At 41.5% G+C, this 19,338-nt stretch overlaps 3 protein-coding genes across 5 annotated transcripts in view; all 3 read right to left on the bottom strand.

Annotated features, from left to right (window-relative positions):
* hectd2 (HECT domain containing 2) overlaps positions 1–6,765 on the bottom strand; it is a 19,886-nt gene extending 13,121 nt beyond the window's left edge. The window contains 1 exon segment of the mRNA XM_008321703.3: positions 5,517–6,765. Within this exon segment, the coding sequence (XP_008319925.1) occupies positions 5,517–5,585 (69 nt within the window). The 5' untranslated portion in view covers positions 5,586–6,765.
* Positions 6,766–10,882: 4,117 nt separating this feature from the next.
* On the bottom strand, positions 10,883–13,125 carry LOC103387169 (gastrula zinc finger protein XlCGF8.2DB-like). Of its 3 annotated transcripts, none has more exons than XM_017037077.2 (3): positions 12,752–13,125; positions 12,582–12,719; positions 10,883–12,188 (listed from the first exon to the last, which is right to left on the bottom strand). In XM_017037077.2, exons 2-3 carry the CDS (start codon positions 12,667–12,669, stop codon positions 11,194–11,196), a joined length of 1,083 nt encoding a protein of 360 aa, XP_016892566.1. In that variant the 5' UTR covers positions 12,670–12,719; positions 12,752–13,125; the 3' UTR covers positions 10,883–11,193. The 3 variants fall into 3 exon arrangements, with proteins under 3 accessions (XP_016892566.1, XP_008319924.1, XP_024916804.1); XM_008321702.3 differs by having other exon boundaries at positions 12,582–12,727; positions 12,765–13,125; XM_025061036.1 differs by having other exon boundaries at positions 12,582–12,735; positions 12,773–13,125.
* Positions 13,126–13,443: 318 nt separating this feature from the next.
* Positions 13,444–16,610, bottom strand: LOC103387163 (polycomb group RING finger protein 5-B). Its single transcript, XM_025061038.1, has 9 exons — positions 16,452–16,610; positions 15,382–15,720; positions 15,064–15,160; positions 14,918–14,973; positions 14,609–14,668; positions 14,364–14,530; positions 14,140–14,238; positions 13,940–14,029; positions 13,444–13,739 (listed from the first exon to the last, which is right to left on the bottom strand). The coding sequence occupies exons 2-9, from the start codon at positions 15,494–15,496 to the stop codon at positions 13,692–13,694; spliced, it is 732 nt and encodes a 243-aa protein (XP_024916806.1). The 5' UTR covers positions 15,497–15,720; positions 16,452–16,610; the 3' UTR covers positions 13,444–13,691.
* Between the last annotated feature and the right edge of the window lie 2,728 nt (positions 16,611–19,338).

Raw genomic sequence — 19,338 nt, 5'->3', positions numbered from 1 at the left:
GGAGGAGGAGCAGAGGAGGAGGACAGGAAGTGGATAAAGAAGAATATAGAAAGCAACAGATGCACAGCAGACGCTGCTGACAGCACGCACACACTGGTCTCAGCGCTCCACAAAGACACAAAAACGCATTTTTATAGAAAGGCTCTCAAACATCACAGGGTAACTGTGGATTAATCGTGATTATTCATGATTGATCAGGATCATTATTAATCATTTATAATGATAATATATAATAATAATAAAAAAGATTTACATTAAAAATCAACTCAAAGTCTACAGCTAAAGAGAGAGAAAATAAGAAACAAATACCACTGTGTTTTATTTCAAATTTAATTTCCCATGTGTTCATAATATTAAGCTTTGATTGTTTCAGATTCAATGTTTACGCAAAGCGTAAAAAAAAAATACATTAAACATGGAGAGAAGGGAAAACATGCTCAATTGTCATCAATTTTTCAATAAATATTAAGTTCATCCCACGACTTTGTGCCATTTTTTAAATTTGGGACCCCTGCCCTAATTGGTTTATGACATGACATTGATCAAAGGTCCTTTGATATGTCTCTGACATCATTTACAGATTTAACCTCTGCTCCTTTTAAAACAATGGGATATTCCTGAGGCCAATTTTCAAAACACCAAAAATAAGAAGAAAAAAAAAAAACGAAAACTGGCAAAAGTTTTTTAGAAAAAAAATGGATATAAATAATACAAGTGAAGCACCTGATCCCAGAACAATCCAGGAGGCTTTGGCGGCAGATCTGGATCTGCCAAAAGTGTCGGTGGACATTGTTCGGCCACATATCGATGGCTTTGCGAGAAGTTTGACCGCAGAGCAATGGGGTTTATTGGCTGCAGGCAAACCTGACAACGACACCCGACTGCGGCTAGCAGACATGCTGGTCAAAGTTCTTTGCAACCTTGTGGACATAATGTCGCAGTTTTTCAAACAGGATGCAACAGCGGAGCGCGTCCGGGACAGTCTGGATGACTCCATTGCCCGCAGCTTCGCAGATGCCTTGGGGGTGGAGTCGGTGAAAGGCCCCGCCTCTGATCATTTGACAGACTTAATTGTGACAGAAGTTCTCGGCAGCTCCTCGCAGCCCAAGCCTAACAACGCCATGATTCGCTCAGTTTGCAAAATGTTAAAGAAGTGTGCAAACAGGATATGCACATGTTACAAGGTCAAACAGTCTCGGCGCGGGGGTGTGATTCAGTCCTCAGATGCGGAGGTCTCTTCCACCACACAGTCTGTCCAGGAAATTATCAATGACGAAGTGACTCAGATAATCCAGCCAATTGTAGAGGACATCACGGACAGCGAGTACCATCAGCTGCAGGAGGAGTTTTCGGTTGATATTCAGTGCGCTGCAGAAGACATTGCTCAGTCTGTTTTTGAATATAAGGATGTTCCAGTTGTTTATCCAACCACAAAGTCCCAACAGCAATCACAGAAGGGACTCAAAACCAAGATCTGTAACTTTTTTGCCAAGATGTTCGCCAAAGCCTCCATTTTCCGGGTTTTTTCACAAGTAAAAGCCAAGTACAACACAGAGACCAAAGCTAGCGACAACGACTCGGTCAAATCGTTATTGGATGACGCCGAATACGTGCTGAACACCAGTGGAAAAATTCAAATGAGTGAGGATGAAGTTTGTATGCTTAAGAGACTGGAAAAGATTTCAAAGGAGGATATCCTGGAGTTGACAGGTGAACTGAGCGACCTTCTTTATAGCCACATCACAGGTGAAACAGCTCCGGAATCATTCCGAGAGGGATCATCTGGCACGGCTACTGCATCTGAAGCTCAAGCGCATGCGAATATTTACGACGACATACGGCGGAGGGTGGTCTGCTTCCTGTCGCTGATGAGCTGGTGGCTGGAAAACCAGGTTCGCAGCTACAGTGAGAGGGTGGTGCAGACTCTGATGAAGACGGAGCCCATATTAATGCAGATGCAACTGGGACCAGGTGGGGAGGAGCCAGATGTGCAGCCAGATGATGTGGTCGTAGATCAGGGCGACATAGTTGAAACAGAAGTCAGCAGAACTTGTCTAAGACTTGTCATTACTACACTCATTAAGAGGGTTTGGAAGTCGGTTAAAGGGGACAGGGCCTTTTTCACAGACTTGAAATCCACCATCCAGCGTTTGGTAGACGATACCTGGGCACAGCTTGACTACGACAACATCAACATTACACCAGGAAATGTCCAGAACCTGGACAAAGCCATCTTCAGGCACCTCTCCAAAAGGTGGGGCTCTGCCATGAGAGTGCTGGTCTCCATGGAGGGAGGTGACCCAGACCTACCCAAATGCATCGCAGCCTTTTGCAAGACCTACTTGCTTAAAAACCGAAGTGCAATTTTAAGGTTCTTTTCAGCATGAGAATAATGTCACTTGGTGTTTTCTAAGTTTTCAAGCAAGGGTTTAATCTGGATTTAAAACCAGATAAACCCCCACACCACTGGTCTCAAGTTAAGGATGCACTGCTGCACGGTACCATAGCCACAATATCCAGCAACTTGTATGAAATTCCTGTAGATTCCCATGGTGTCGGTTTGATCAAACTTCCAACTCGCTCTCCAGATGCTGGTTGACGGATTCTTTTTACAACAGATTCCCTGATCCACTTCTCCTCATTTGAATTGGTTTGGGATCAAAACCAAGTGGATCCTAGAGACACTTACCATGTCCAATGTTGGGGTGAAGGTCACTAAGGACACCTGGAAAGCCAGCAATTGTATCTCTGACCTACTGGTTGAAAGGTAACCAATCTACTTACTGAATATCAGCAACCCAACTTTTTCTTCATATTCATCTTTTTTTTAGCCGCTCCCCTGCTCAGGGGCAGATCTAACAAGTTATCAGTTACATTGACATTTTCAGGAAACCCTCCCTGTAGAATGCTTTCTGAGTTTTGAGACTCTCTCCAGTAAAACACCTGTGGCTTTCCAGCAAAGCCTAAGTTTAAACCCATGCTGATCTTGTGGATCTGAAGGTAGTAAATCACCGTTCCATTAGCCTCCAGAAGAAGGCAGTGATACAGCATTAAGGTTTAATGGTTCAACAGTGGACAACATTTTACATCTAGACACTAAAGACTCTTCACACCCAGAGACAACACTTCCATGTGAAGCGACACTTTCTTTCTGTTCAGTTCTGTCGCTAAACATATTGTACAGTGTGAGGATGGAGTACAAGCAAAATTCATCCTGCAGAACTTAGACCTGTTGCTCCGCCCACTTCAGTAGACTTTTCCTGCTTCACCTAATGTTAGAACAGCACAGTTCAACATTGTAAATACATAATGGCAGCCATTGCTGCCGCGATAGCGATGAAAATGGCACAGGAAGGCAGCGTTAAGGGGTTAAAAACAAGAAAGCATGTATATACGTAAATATGTTTCTGTGCTTCATGTGGCGCCAAGACGTGATAGAGACATAGTGGTGGTGAATCTGCCAATGTTATTCCTGTATGCAAGCCACAATTTAAACAGCGGGTGCAACAATGTGTCCAGGATGATGGTACTTTCTCCTGTTTCATTAAAGTGCAAATTTAAAGGTTTTTTTTCCACGTTTGTTTACTGTTTACTCTATTATAAGATTGTTCCCTGTGTAAGCCTAATGTACTCCAGAAAAATCACAAGGAATAAATACTGTTCTCCATCTATAAAAACTGTTCTGTTTGAACACCTGAATATCACTAAGGCTACATGGGCCGTCTTAGTCTTTAATAGTGAGTCACAACCAACGTTTTTTAAGGCCCCTATTATACTAGAGTGTGCAGCGTCATGGTGTGCCTTTTTGAGATAACGCAGTTTACCCTTTATCATGGTGTGCCTTTTTGAGATAACGCAGCCTTTATACCCTTTACGCCTTGATGTGCTATTCACTTTGTATTTCCGATGCGAATTGTCACACATTTGTTTTGATTTTTAATCAGGCACGTTACATCCCTACTAATATTCTCTTTGGAGTTTTAGAGTCGTTTACATACCTTAATTTCCTGATTTAAAAAAGAACTACGTATGTGTGTAATGTACTTTTCAGTACATTGTGGGCAAACCGATGTCTGTAGAGAGTGATCAGATCAGACTGGAGTTTTTATCCTCTGCTGCTGACCACACGCAGCAGAAGCAGAGCAGCAGCTCCTGTATTTCTGTGAGCTAAAATTACAGATTTTCTCTGCAGACTAGTGTGGGAGAGTTAGTGGTTTCTAATTTTTGACTGGTGTTGGGTAGGAATGTCTAACAATGAGATAAAGCAGTGAACTCCTGTTTAAGAGAGCAAGCTGAAATGGATTTCATGATGCCAGGCTCTCTCCTTCAACTCAGAGCTTCTTCAGATGTGAACAAAGTTCAGCTCAAGCTCCGGCAGCCTCTTCACTTTATGATCTTTCCAGACACAAGCACTTGAGTCGCTGTGAGCAACCACAGAACGTTTTCCTGGTTAGAACCGTCTGATCTGCACATTCCTACTCCCTGACGGAACACTGATGACATCATCACGGTGGCCTACGACCTCATCGGTCTGAAAGTGTCACAAGGAAACTGTGTCCAGGACTCTGATCCAAACCCAGCCTATCTGCTCACCCCTTGTTATTCTCCGCCTGCTGATCCCGAGGCTACTGTGGCTTCTGCTGTGACATCAGCAGTTTTGTTTTTCCCTGAGTCATGTTTCCATGTTTACATTGACTTCTGTTGCTGCTGCTGCAGTGATGTTGTCAATTTGATTTAGTGACTATGTACATTAAACACTGGCTGTGCTTAGAGGAGACAAAAAGGCATCACATTTTTGCAGCAGGAAGAAAAATACTAGGTAGTAATACTAAATACTTCAAAACTAAAAAGTATATGTATCTCAATCAAACAAAGATAGAACCAGGAAGAACGTACATTAATTATTTTTTTTACATCCATTTGCTGCGCATTGCATGTTTTTGGGATTTCTGAGAAAGCTGGAGGAGTCGGAGAAAACCATTGCACACATTGATGAACAGGCTGACTCCACGGAAGAAGACCATCAGGGACTGAACTATTGATCTACTTGTTGAAAGGCTGGAGCAGCTAAAAACCACTTCAACCACAAGAGAAAAATAATTTGCATGAGCTCCACATCCCAGAGCAAACACCAACATGAAGAGTGGTCATGGGTGGGTGGATGGATGGATGGATGATGGATGGATGTCATAGTGTCTAAAACTTGTGAATAAAACACCAGCTTGTCAATGTTACATACAACCTCAGCACCTGTATAATTTTCGGCATTTGTGTTTGAGTTAGCTATTTAAGTCTCATTTAATGTCTAACGTAACAGGAAGTGACGTCTTCTTATGGTTTTTATAAGTTACTGTTTTTGTGGCAACCTGTTGATACATAACGGTCTGACCGTACACAGCAGCAGGTTACTGCGTTTTGAATGTGGACATTTTGTGAACGTCACGTGCGTAGTGAAAACCTGGGTTTGTTGAAGCCCAGATGTGGAGCACAGGTTTGTTTATCAGTTGTTTACTCACAGCTGGAGCGTGGCTGCTGTAGATCGGCGGCAGCTTCTCCCTCTCCCTCTCTCCGTGTTCTCCCTCCATCTTCCTCCTCCGGTGTGAAAACCCGTCCGTCTCTCGCTGTACAAACTCTCTGTTCGTCAGTTTCTTGAAGCCGCGGCGTCGCAGCTCGTCACGCCGCTGCTCATGGTTCCTGCTGCGGCAGCTCGGAGCTCACAGAGCCGCTGATACTGCCGCGGATATTGCTGGTCCTGGCGCTGATGCTTCAATCACATCCTCAGAGAAGTGGAGACCGCGTACACGCTCACGGTCACACGCACGCACAGAATTACGCACACGCACAGGTGGGCTCCGCTACTGCTGCTGTTGTGACGCGTGGTCGTTTGTCAAAACGCTGTGCGAACAAATAAGTTTCCGACTAAGCCGCGAGCAGTGGAAAAGTTGTTTAAACTAAATTTTAAAAATGCATGAAAACGGTTTAGGGAGAAAATTAGTTTCTACCCGCGTCTGTTTCTCTTCCTTCTGAGTCCGGGAGACGAAGAAACACAGCTGAGGACCGCCGCCATGTTTGAAAGAGCAAGGAAGAGAGAGAGAGAGAGAGGAGGAGTGAAGAAAGATGGGAAGAGAGAAAGAAAAAGAGGAGGATTGTTGGCAGATAGTGAAGAAAAGTAAAAGAGAAAAAAAAGCGATGATGAGAAAACAAAGAAGGGGAGAGAAAAAAAACGGCAAGGACACGAGCAAAAGAACACAAAAGTTTTAGAAAAGTGTATATAGGTCAAAGACACAATCTCCAGAGTTGGTCCACTGCTGCCTCTTGTGGTCAGTTTGTGTCACGAGATTGACGTAAAAATAACAAGTATTAAAATAATACGTTCAAACGTCATAGGTCAAAGTTGGGCTCTTCCGCTAGCACTAGCATGAGTGACGCTAAAGAACAGCCGTTAAAGAACAGTTATACTCTGTTCAGCTAAGTACGATACACAAAGACAATAAATTATCCCTAACACAGTGTCAGCCTATTTAAAGCCAAAGCAACAATATTTAATAAAGTTAAACTTAAATATATTCACTATCGATTTGCAGATGCCAAACGGCCCAGTTTGTATCGCCTCGTCTCGGTCTTACCGTGGTCAATTTATATCCCAAAATAAAGACGTTTCTTGAATTAATTGTGCTAATATAAGTGGTTTATAACGGTATTTTTCATCACTGTTGTATCTCTTATATAATAATTTAAGCTATTATTGAGCTAGCTAAATGCTAATTGTATTAGCTTTTTTGTTATCTAAATTCGGTTTTCCTGTTATACCGATCATGTATTAGAACACATAAAAATACGTTTTCTTTTAATCTGTATAGATTGATAAGATAATAATTTATAAAAAATATATAATATCGTTTAACTGGATTATTTTTAAACGAATCAAAATAAAGAAGGGTGTAATTATCCTCACCGCTGAATTGATTTTATTTCGACAGTTGTATCAGGACATGATGAGTTTCAGTGACTTCCTGTGGCTCTGCAGACTCTGCCGCCACAATTTTACTTCACTTTGTAATTATTGCGGCAAAGAACCCAGGACGCGCGCATCCGTATGTGTGTGTGTGTGTGTCTGTGTGTGCGCGCGCGCATGCACACGTGCTCTCGTGTGGTTTCTGACATCATCTCTTGCTTTTATTTTCTCTCCTAAAAACAGCATCAGTGTTTCAGCTCCAGTTCTGATGTTCTGTAACAAGGACATGTCTGGAAACATGTTGCACATTTAATACACTTTGATTCACTGATAGTGTTTGTGCAACATTTCTGACTAATCAGGAAGAGAGGAAGAGTTTGATTGATTATATAAATAAAGCCCTGTTTTTTGTGGCACCACCAAGGAAGAGAGGAAGAGTTTGATTGATTATTTCACAAAAAATAAAGCCCTGTTTTTTGTGGCACGACCAGAAAAGTTCCACTGAAAACCAAGTGGAAAGTTTAATAGAAAATCCCAGTTTCTGTTCATCCACCGCTGCTACTGTACACACCACAGGATCCACTGCTCTCCAGAAGATAAAATCTCATTCTTGACATGAGGTAAAATTAAATTTGAATTAAATTTTTGCGTGGTTGGTGTTTCCATCTGCTGGACAGCTGAAGAATGCACTCTGGTGAATAATCGGAGTGTTGTACTATAAAGGCAGACAGGCCCAGGGTGAGTCACGGATTTATGGTCTGTGGTTCCAAGTCAAGAGCAGGATGAGGGGATGAACGTCAGAATGAACACATGATGAATGAGATCAACGAGGGGAATAAAACACAAGAGAAAAAACACCGGAGCGACAAAGAAAAAGTGAAGTGATGAAGAGAATGGAAGAAAGGTAAGAGGAAAGAGAAAAAAAGCAAAAGGTGGAAAGGGAAGGTGTTAGAGTGAGAGTGAGGAGAGGGGAAAGGACAGAGGTGGAAAAAGGAAAGGAAAGGAAGAAAAAGAGAGAGAGAGTAAGGAGCGCATGGAAAAAGGAGAGAATAAGGAGACGATGATGAATAAAAAAAGTGAAGGAAGAGAGAAAAGCTGGGTGAAATGGAGAGAGAGTGAGAACAGGGGGTGTTTGTTTTCCAGTGGAATCATTGGTTTGATTCAGAACAACGCCGTGTTGAGAAAACACACACACACACACACACACAGAGAGAGAGAGAGAGAGAGAGAGTCTCTATTTTACCCAGCAGTAAAGAGGCAGACACAGAGGTTACTGTAGTTCAGAGCAGACCAGGCAGAGGAGGAGGATGAAGAGGAGCGTTTCCTGCTCAGGAGGGCGGGTTTGTGTTCAATCTGAACATTCAGTCCAGAAGAAGGAGAAAAAGGGGGGAGAGAGAGAGGGGGGGGGGGGGGGGGGGGGGGGGACGGAAGAGGAGAAGGAGAATGGAAAAGAAGAAACACGAAGAAACCCCAAAAAACACAGTTGAAAAGAACAAAAATCACCAAACCAAAGATGTTGCTCTCGTCTTCCCAGTGTCTTAGTCTGTCTCACCATGGCAACGGACAACACCAACACACACAGCACAGTGATGGTAAAGAAAACAGGATGATTAAACAATCACAAAAACATAAAAAAAAGGAAAATTATATAACACGTGTGAACATATTTTAATAGATTTTTTTAAATTATTATTTTAACTTCAACATTTGACATTTTTATCTGAAGAGGGCGCACTTACCCACATTTAACCCACTCTACTGTGACCGTAACACCGGTGAAATCTTGTTCATGTATCAGTACATTTTAATTTTCAAAAAGTGACACAGTATAATTCAAATAGTGCATCGAATAGTAATATTTCATTATTTTGAAGTCATGTTCTTAAAATACTATTATATTTATTTATTTTTATAAATAATAATCATCAGTTATAGCTTAGATGTATGTCATATGGGAATTTATAGTATAACAATAACAATAATTGCTATGGTATTAATAAATAATTACTTAAGATTTTTTATACAACTTTTGTCTATTGTTATTATTTATTCAAGTTTTTTTTCTATATAGTAACTGATTTTAAATGCTATCTTCTGTGTGATGAGTATCTGAAGTGGCTGCAGTGAAAAAAAAATCCTATGAAAAATGACGAACAAACCTTGAAGACCACATCTCAGCCATGACTTTGTTTAGACGTGAACTTCAGAGCCCTTCATCTTCATCTTCATCTTCCTCCTGACAGTATGTGGGTCACAGGTCTGTTGTATAAATAGTCTGAACTCTGACCCCGAGTCGTAAACATGTGTTTAAAACTCAGAGAAGTTCACGCTGGTCACATTTTCTCCAGGTGAAGGTGAACATAAAAGAGCAACAGCTGGCGCTGCAATAACCCACAGCTACCAGTAGAGGGCATCACTCAAGGGACAACGGCATGTTCTGCAGCAGATCCATCTGACAGTACGCGTGAACAGCAACATTTGCAGCCTCAGCAACATCCGCTGCACCAGCAGCTCCATGATGTTATCATTGATTCTTCTTCGATTGTTCTTAGCATTAACATGACCGCCTTTAGGACTAGCAATAACATCAGCAGCAACTTCAGTAATGGTTGCTGTGAGTTAGCATCACTAGCTAAAACGACAAGTTTGGCATAAGCAACTCCTGCTTCAACAGCAACAGCTTTTACTTAGCAACAAGAGCGAATTCAGCCTCAGCAACAACAAATGATGCTTCAGCATTAGTAGCTTTTACTATAGCAGTAGATCCCAAAGTGTGGAGCGCCCTCCCGTGGAGTGCAGAGCTATTGCAAGGGAAATAGATTTCAACTTGCCAACTTGTAATATTACTTTTTGTTTTCTTTCTTTTTTTAAGTAAAACAGTTTGAAACTATATCAGTAGCTGTGACATGAACTAGGGCTGGGGCTTTAGCAGCGTCAGTCTTTCGATTTTTAGAAAATCTTTTTTCTTTTTTTATGATGTTTAAACACTGACTATAGTCTTCCGGAGCAGATAGTGTTAAAATCTGCTGAAAATCTGCTGAAAATCTACAGACATTAATAAAGTTGTCATCGCCGTAAATGAAGTCATCGGGATGGATTCCTGAAAGTCCACGCAAACCTTCCAGCCAGGGTGAAACCGTTTTTATTTATAGCCATGCGTGTCATGTTGATGTCATCCACCTGCCGCTGTCGACACACGACTCACACTTCACAATACAATACAATACAGTGGCGCCTCGTCTGTCGCGGGGGTTACGTTCCAAAACCGCCCTCGAAAGGCGAAACACTGCAAAGAAGAGACGCGAATAGATATTATATTATTTACGTATATATAATAACCCTTTACGAACCGTTTAAGAGGCATCGTAGTGCGTGAAATATGGCAAAATACGGAACAAAACGTTTACAAATCACAAAAGGTTATACAGGGTTTTGCTTATTTTATAACTAAAATAATGAAAATATAATTCTTTTTAATCGCGGACGTACAAGAATTACATACATACATTTAAAATATTAAAAACCCGCGATGCCGTGGCGTGACAGCGACTGATGACTGTATACCTAAACCTAAAATAAATTTAAAAATACTTATTTCCTGATACTCCAAAAAAGAAAGTGGATGAAAAGTTAAATCTGTTTAAAAAAAAAAATTAACACAAGAAAAACGAATGCTCTGTGCTGTGTGTCCTGATAAATTTAAACCAGTGAAACAAACAATGAAAGAAGTAGCACTTTATTTTAAAAAATGCAATTAAGTCAAAACAACACTTTTCTTTAAAGCATAAAAACATGTATTTAAAAATAAATATAATAATCTGGGTGTAATATATCTGATACAATTAAATGTTATTGTAGAAAAAATATATAAATATTCATCTGAGAAAAGCAAAAAAAAAGTGAATAAGGGACATTTATTGCACAACAGTGAGAGAAAACAATTGGTAGTAATTTACCAAAGTGAGGTGATAAAAAGAGACCAAACTCCAACTTCAATGATTGTATGTTTAGATGTAACATTTTTGAATTTCTGTAGTTGAAATCTGACATACCATAAAAAAGATTGTCTGCTGATATTGAACCCATAAACAATTCACACCAACCAAACCGACACGATGTCGATAAAAGATCAGGTTTGGCTCCGAGACGCCAATCAGAATTCAATTCTCTGAACATAAACAGCAGAAAAATAATCAGCTAAACGGCAGCTCTCTCTCTTTTCATCCCATTTCTTGCCGTCATGAATGTACGCTTAAATGTGTCTTCAGAGAACTTGTCCGTGCAAAAGTTTTCCCACAAACATCACAGCGACATGGTTTCTCTCCAGAATGGACCCTCATGTGTCTCTTAAAATTGCAGCGCTTTGCAAAGCTTTTCCCGCAAACGTTGCATCTGAATGGTTTCTCCCCGGTGTGGACTCTCATGTGTTCTTCTAGGTGGCGCCAAAGCAGAAATCCTTTCCCACAGAAGTCGCAGCAGCGTGGTTTCTCTCCTGTGTGGAGTCTCATGTGCCTCTTCACATAACTTTGCTGTGTGAATCTTTTCCCACACACTTTGCAACTGCACAGTTTCTCCTCCATGTGAACTGCCATGTGTCTCTTCACGTCACAGTTGTTTGTGAACCTTTTCCCGCAAATGTCACAGCTACAGGGTTTCTCCCCGGAGTGTGTTTTGGCATGTCTGTCATAGTTAAACTTCCTGGCAAATCTTTGCCCACAAATGTCACAACCGAAGGGTTTCTCTCCTGTGTGAACCATCATGTGTCGCATCACAATCGATGGTTTCCTAAACCTCTTTCCACAAAGTTCGCAGGCAAACGGTTTTTCCCCTGGTTCTCGCCGTACGCGTCGTTTGTTGGGCGTCGTGGTCTCCTTACTGTCCTCTGCGCTGTCCTCAGTGTCAGAGGACTCCGAGATCTGATCCTCACTCAAACCTGAACCAGGACTTTCATCTCCACCAGCTTCAGTTTTTATTGGTCGTCCTGACTGACCAGTTTTCTCAGTTAGGTTTTGCGAAGATTGAGGCGTCTCCTGGTCTTTATCTTCGGTCTTCACCTGGACAACCAGAAATGGGAACTTGATACTTTCATCATAACAGGTGTCCAGTTGCTGCTGTGAATGGGCAGAATGTTCTTCATGTTCCTGTTTGATGTCAGGCATCACTGGGTTGTCCTGGCCTGACTCAGCGTCCACTTCAAAGCCAAGCTCCTGTTTGATCACTGTCACTTGTTTACCTGCAGGCAGATGAGAGATATGATTGGACTACATGTAGAAATGCAACTGTGCTATAATAAAATAAGCATAAAACAGCAGTGCAGCTAATGTACAGTGACGTACACGTTCATACAGTATATCTAAACGACCTATCAAGTCACATAATTGTGGTGAATGACAGGTAAAAACAATCACAGGTGAGTTGATAATATATTGTGTTCCGTGGAGCTGTACACCTCTACATCCATAACAAACACTAACGTCACTCATCACGTTTGTCCGAGTGTTGATGGTGAAACTCATATAAGGTTCAGCGAAGCTAAAGTCATCCAGCGGTTTCCCACAAAACGGCCGGGATAGTTATGAAGTATATATGAAAAAGAAAAAAAACAAACCAAAACGAAACGTTTTACCTGAAGAGCAGTCCGACAGGACTCGTCTGTCCTCATTCCCATCATTCAAGTTAACATTGTTTATTTCCTCGCTGTCGCTAGATTTCATTATTCCACTTATTTAAATCGTGTCAACAGCTAACAGCAACATCCGGTCACCTCCTCTCCTCTTCTCAGCAACATCCGGTCACCTCCTCTCCTCTCCTCTCCTATTTCTCCTGTGATTCCAAACACCGAATAATAAAGGCTAAGCGTAGCTGAAGTAGCATAAAACATAGTCAACATGATCTGGGATTACAGCTAACCAGAGCTAGCAGCTGCTACAGCACTCCGGGTCTGAGCTGATGTGTGCTGCAGGACGTAAAGAGTTTTACAAGCAGTAACTGGCATTAAAAAAATTAAGTGAAATTAAAAAAAAATATATATCTTGGGTTTGATGTCAGCAGCTGGCTGACATCCAGGTAAACAGGAAGTCCCGCTGCTGGACTTCAACGCGGCCCCGCCCCCTTCTGTAAGGCAAGCAAGCAGGGACAAACCTGGTTAAGACTTGTTAGATTTTCATCCACCGTTTACAGTGTTTTTTCGCTGGTGCGTTTGTTTTGGAATGATTACATATGTTACATATGTTTCCACGTATATATATATATATGTTATTGATCCACGAGTAATTTCCTTCTCCGTGTTCTCTGTTCCTGGTGTTGCATTAAAATCCCCAAATACCTTCATGGTTCTGTCAAAAGCTGCGGAGGTAGAAAATACTCACAGGTTGTTACGGTCCTTTATTTTGACTTTTTTTTTTTATGATGAAGAGCTATGTGTTAAAAGTTAAAAAGTGTGAATGTAAAATGCTGATCACTAAAGAAGAACAGAGTAAAAAAAACAGTGACAGTAAAAAAAAATCAACATTTAATCTACAGTTATACAGGCAGAGTGAGGAAGAGTGTGATCAAACTTCATCGAGGCACAGGGACGGAACATTTAAAAATATCATATATTATTACAGCATATATTATTAATCTATGTAACATAAAACATCATCTGAACTTCATCATCTTAATCTGTACAAAAATATGTGGATTTCTCTGCACACTGTGCACGTGTGTGTGTGCTGCTCTTCATCGGAACCATGGTTCAGCCGAAGTCTATGCGTGGTCTGTACTCCAGGACCATGGGATACGTCTAAAGAGGAGACAGACCCGAGTCAGAAACATTTTCAAACTCACTCTTCCACATCACAGAGCCCAGAGATAAACCTAACACAGCTCCTGCTGGTCTACCTCTGCCTCGTGTGGTCAGTTTGTGTCACTGATATTTGACCAAAGCATTTTAACAGCAGAAGTAACACATTTTCATGAAACATAAGAATTTGACATCCTTACGTTGTCCCCATGGAGCCTCCATCGGGTCATGTAGATGAACTCCAGGGTGTGATCTCTGCCCATGATCTCTCCGTTGCACAAGACGTCCAACTGGGTGCAGAAAAACGGAGACAAAAATAAACCTCAAAAAACTGATTTTCAGTTTTAAGTGAAACCAGGTGAGGATAAATCTTCTAATTGTAGAAAGCTGTGGGTTTTACCTCGTATGAACTTGGCAGCTTTAGCTTCAGACTCAAGAACTTTTTAATAGTTCCCACGGTGACTCTGCTGGAGCAGCGAATGAACTTCTTCATCAAATTCTGATCGGGCAAAACATAAAGGACGAATATGAACTAGTGCTACAAAAACAGTTCTAACAAATTCTATATCCAGGACGTACAAAAACAAACATAATTATTTGGATTCGACTTGAGTTTTCACCCACAGTGACTGTATTTTCTCCAGTCTGTCCGGTGTTTCTCAGACAGTCCAGACAGATGGCGATCTGAGGGTCACTTCTGTGGTAGTCAGTGGTGCCTTCACTGTCTTCTTCACCGCCGCCCGCAACACCTTCAACATCGGGAAATCCAATCTTCTGACACCTCAGGTTCTCTATTGCAAACACGCAGAAAGAGAGGAGTTAAATTTTGATCGCTGACTCATGCTGACTCATAACTCTGGTCTCCTCACCTCGTCCGTTTTCTTTCGGATGGTTTCTCCTCCAGAATTCCATTTCCCGCTGTTCTTCTTCTGCTTCCCAAAAAGAAACCAGTGTTACCATGGCGATACACACCTCGAATTGTCTTTGTCCACACATCGAATTCTCACACATTTAACATAATCTTGAAACATCACTTTAATCACAAAAATCTGTTTTCTTCCAGAATGTTATGTGCGTTATTTTATTTATGCATAATGGATTAAGAATATAATCTATAATATATATTTAATTGTTATTAAAAAAAAGAAGAAACTCAGTCAAGTGAACAGTAAACGTACTCTCTCTGAGTCCAGGCACCAGCTTAAAAATAATCTCCTCCAGAGTGTTGTCCAACCTGGACAGAGAGGAGCAGGAGGGCAATGAGAAGAGGAGGAAGAAGTGGAGGAAAAGTGAAAGTGAAGCCGGAGGGAAATGAAGAGGTCACCTGAGCATCTCCAGTGGGTTGGTCTCATGGACTTGAATACCACATCTGGGACAGTCGTTACTGTCTTCAAAATGTTGAACGATGCAGCTCTTACAGACTGGAGAGGAGACAAAAGGAAACCTGAACTAAATGATTGTTTAAGCAGTCAGTCAACCAACCAACCAATCACACAACCAGCCCACCATCTTTCAATCTATCCATCCATCCATCATACCAATCACAGCACTTCAATCCAGGCCATCCAACCAACTGTTCCATCCAACCAGCCATCAACACAACCATCCATCTTATGTAGCTGTGTGTGTGTGTTCCACTCACAGGTGTGTAAACACTCCGTAACAGTCGTGGGTTTGATCAGATAACCTCGACAGAGAAAGCAGGTGATAAAATGGTTAAAGTCTCTCACTAAGTGCTTCCTTCCTGTGGCGGCCATCTTTACACTGGGCTTGTTTCTCGCTCGTCAGCTCGACACTTGCACGTGAACATAATCTGTGTCACTGAGTAAAGTCCTGCTCCATTGTCACTGAGCACTTGAAAACACACGGCCTTAGTGGGTAAAACTCCCAGAATTCCCCGAGAGTGGGTCGGTTTGATCTCTGTCATGACTGGGCAGAATCAGCATCTTCACGCACAAAGTTAACTTTATGATGATGTCACCTGCAAACACAGACCATATCAAACATTTACTGTCAATGTTTACGGTTTCATGAGATAAAAGTTAGAAGTGAACACAAAGGAAAGCAAATCATAGAATTATGTCAAACAGAATAGACGACAACTAAGTACATTGAAAAGCAAACTGAGCAGAATTAACGTGAACCTTGTTTCGTAGTGACGTGACGTCACGGGGACACTATGGTTTTTTACGTCAGCTGTGTTTACTCACTGTGTAAGTACATGAATGAGGGGGCGTGGCCTCTTTTGCTAGAAAAATCTTAAGTGCGCAGCAAAGAAATCCTCCAAACACAAATATACATAGTACATACACACAGACCTGGTCTCGTCGCTGAGTCGCGTCACGCACTACGTCACCACTGTCAAAACAACATCAATGGCGACAATCACACACTCACGCGCACATTTAATTACATAATATGGTGCCATTCAAATAAGTGTGTTTGAGCACCACACGCGAGACGTCCGCCCCGCGTTGGTGTGACAGAACACGCGCGTAACTGAGAACACGCACACGGCGTGTACGGACGGTAAAAGTTAGCGGAAACGAAGAAACGCACGCGTTCAAGGCGCAGACACGACGACGTCACAGAAATAAATATAGTGAGAGTATAAAGAGGAAGCGGGAGAGAGAGAACGAGAGACGTCAAAGTTTATCTCGAGCTTATACGTCGCAGGTTTTTTACAAAGAAATTACGTCACGGCGTTCTTACCTCTGTCCCCGCAGCGACGTCCCGCACCATGACACCGCACGATACTGAGGCTGCGAACGCTGATGCTGCGTGGATGAGAAGGGGACAAGATGTAGAAGAAGAGGAGAAGAACCCGGAACTGCTGGGACCCAGAGAGCAGGAGGAGGAGCAGGCGCGGAGGAGGCGAGAGAAGAGATAAGAGGAGGAGGTGTAAAGAGGAGGAGATGGGCGGAGAACAACACAGGCAGACGAAGTGAAAGCACTTTCATAAAGTGACAAATACACATGGGCTGCTAATGTTGACCAAATAATGGGCACTAGATGAGTCCAACCTCTGGATTGCGGCCCATATGTGTCACTAGGACTGTTGAATACACGACACATACACTACATGTATTGTTTTTAGACCTTTTTTTAAATCAGAAGTTGCTAAACACAAAGCTTTGTTATTTATGACCATGTGGCTACATCAATATCTAGTCAAACTTGTAGCTATTTCATAGACTACATTTGTTTAATATAGTAACTTACAGATAGCTCTGAGCTATCAAAAACCTTTATTAACTTTATTCACTTAATTTCTCTCTGACTTCACACACCGCACGTGCAGGAGTAGCAGCGTCCGAACACACACCCTGTAAACCCAACACTGCAGCAGCAGCTGAATGGCAGCTGTGTCAGAAAATACCACAGTGGAATGGTTTACAGGGCGTGTGATGGATTTCCCATAACACTGCAGCTGCAGTGGCGGGACACAGTGATGATGTCACAAATAACTGCAGGAAAACGGAGGCGTTACTCAAATAAAAATGTTTAAATGCAATATATTCACCCTGTGACAACAGGTGAATTCCAGGTTCCATATCCATCCACGCTGTGACTCAGTCCTATGCCCTCTGGTGGTACATTGCAGCAGTGCACCTCCTTTTCTGGCTCATTGTGGCTTCTGTGGGTTTTTTTCTTCCATCACTTAAAGATTATATTTTATAATCTAGGTTTGTGGTTCTATGTTTTTTTCTTACATTTTAGTCACTTTAGAATCACTTTCCAGAACTAAAGTCCACAGCACAACAGCATCATCTGGTTCAAATATGCTTTTATATCTTCATTGACCTCAATGAGTCAACAGTGTAAAGAAAGAAAAATAAACAAAGTCAAGTGTACTTCTTTTTATGGCAATTGTGTGTGAACACACACACACACACACACTGTCTTTACCCTTGAACCCAAAGTCGCCACCGATGCCCTAGTGCTGCACCCTGGACCACCTGTTCATGATGACCAGTTGGTGTCTTCCTGTGCAGACACACCACACTCACAGAGGTAGGTACTGCCTTACTAGGACCAGGTTCTGGAAACATCTTCTATAATATAACCAGAAAGCATGTAATTTAAGATAGCTCTATAATATAACCAGAAAGCATGTAATATAAGATAGCTTATATTAAAATTTAATTTTTATTAAAATATTAAAATTAAAATTTCCTCAAGATGCATTTCTCATTTGATGAGTACATGCATCATCAAGGCGTAAACCTGAGCAAATGTTAACTGCAAATTAGCAAAGAAATTAATATAAATATATAAAGATTTATAATATAAATATCAGCCAAAGTAAATATTTAAATAAAAACATTTGATCAAGCAAAGTAAAACGTTGACCGAGAGTTGAACAAAAACAAAAATAAAGCAAAAAACTATTTGCTGTAACATTGTTTGTTCATATGGATAGACACAAACACACACGTGTCATTCATGACATGAAAACAACGCTCCTGCATGTGAGGACTGACCAACATGTTCATATGACAAGGCGTGACCTGATGTGATGTCAAGCAGGCGTGAGGCAGATTAATGGTGGGATTACTGTGTGTTTTGAGAGGAGTGAGATGAAAATAACCCGTGTGTGTGCGTGTTTCCTATGTGGGCCATGTGTGTCATGTGTGTGGTTACAGCAGGTGCTGCTTCATTGCACTTGAACTTAGACCCTGCTTTAATGACAGCCATCACATGAACTTGGACTCGTGAACACACACATACTGACACCCAGCAGCCAGTCTTAGCACCTTCACATGTGTCCAAATATGCTGATGATGATGTTTTAATCTCTTCTCATCTCCGCCGGAGATCCTGATTACCTTCCACCCAGCATGTGTTAATACTCAGTTGCTCCATGTGAAGCTCGACAGTCTGCTTGCATGTGTGTGTTCGAGTCACTAACCTGTATCACATCACACCAGAGACACTTTGTTCTGTTTGACCTCATTCCTGCACTGTCATAAAAGTGTGGCGTCCAAACAGTGTGCTCATTTACTCAAGTCACTTGACCTCTCAGCAACAACATAGACAAGCTGAAACCCAAGTCTAGATCAAATCAAGAACGTTCCACAGCAAAGTCAGAAAAACAACAACCTTACTGTACATCATAAATGTCACAGAACATAGACACAGGTAGTCATTTTAAAAATCGTGTTTGTTTAGTCAGTACTGTGGAACTATACTGTATGTGGATGAAGAACTGAATGAACTTTGAAAAATGACCCATTTGACAAGAAAACATTAATCACATCCTGTGAGCTAAAATGATTTTCTTGAAAGACTCTAGCAATTTTGGAGAGTTTAGATTGCAGAGTTTATTAAAGTATAACATTATAAACCTCCCTCCAAGCAGCAAACAGAATCCCCTTCCCCGCACCCCCCAAAAAACCTCAACTACCCTGCATATACATTTGCACACAAGTGTGTGCGTATGCATAAACACAAATAAAAACACAAATGTCAAAGTGACTTTCCACAACAGTACCAAAGAATTTCTTAATCCAATACTGTCTCACCACTAAATCCAAATCTTCCCTGTCACTGTCAGTTAAAATAACTTTTTTTTTTGGGGGGGGGGGGGTGTCTTTAA

The sequence above is a fragment of the Cynoglossus semilaevis genome, chromosome 12, assembly GCF_000523025.1.
Source record: "Cynoglossus semilaevis isolate Cse_v1.0 chromosome 12, Cse_v1.0, whole genome shotgun sequence".
NCBI classification, from domain to species: domain Eukaryota; kingdom Metazoa; phylum Chordata; class Actinopteri; order Pleuronectiformes; family Cynoglossidae; genus Cynoglossus; species Cynoglossus semilaevis.
This window is presented reverse-complemented; position numbering and strand designations above follow the sequence as displayed.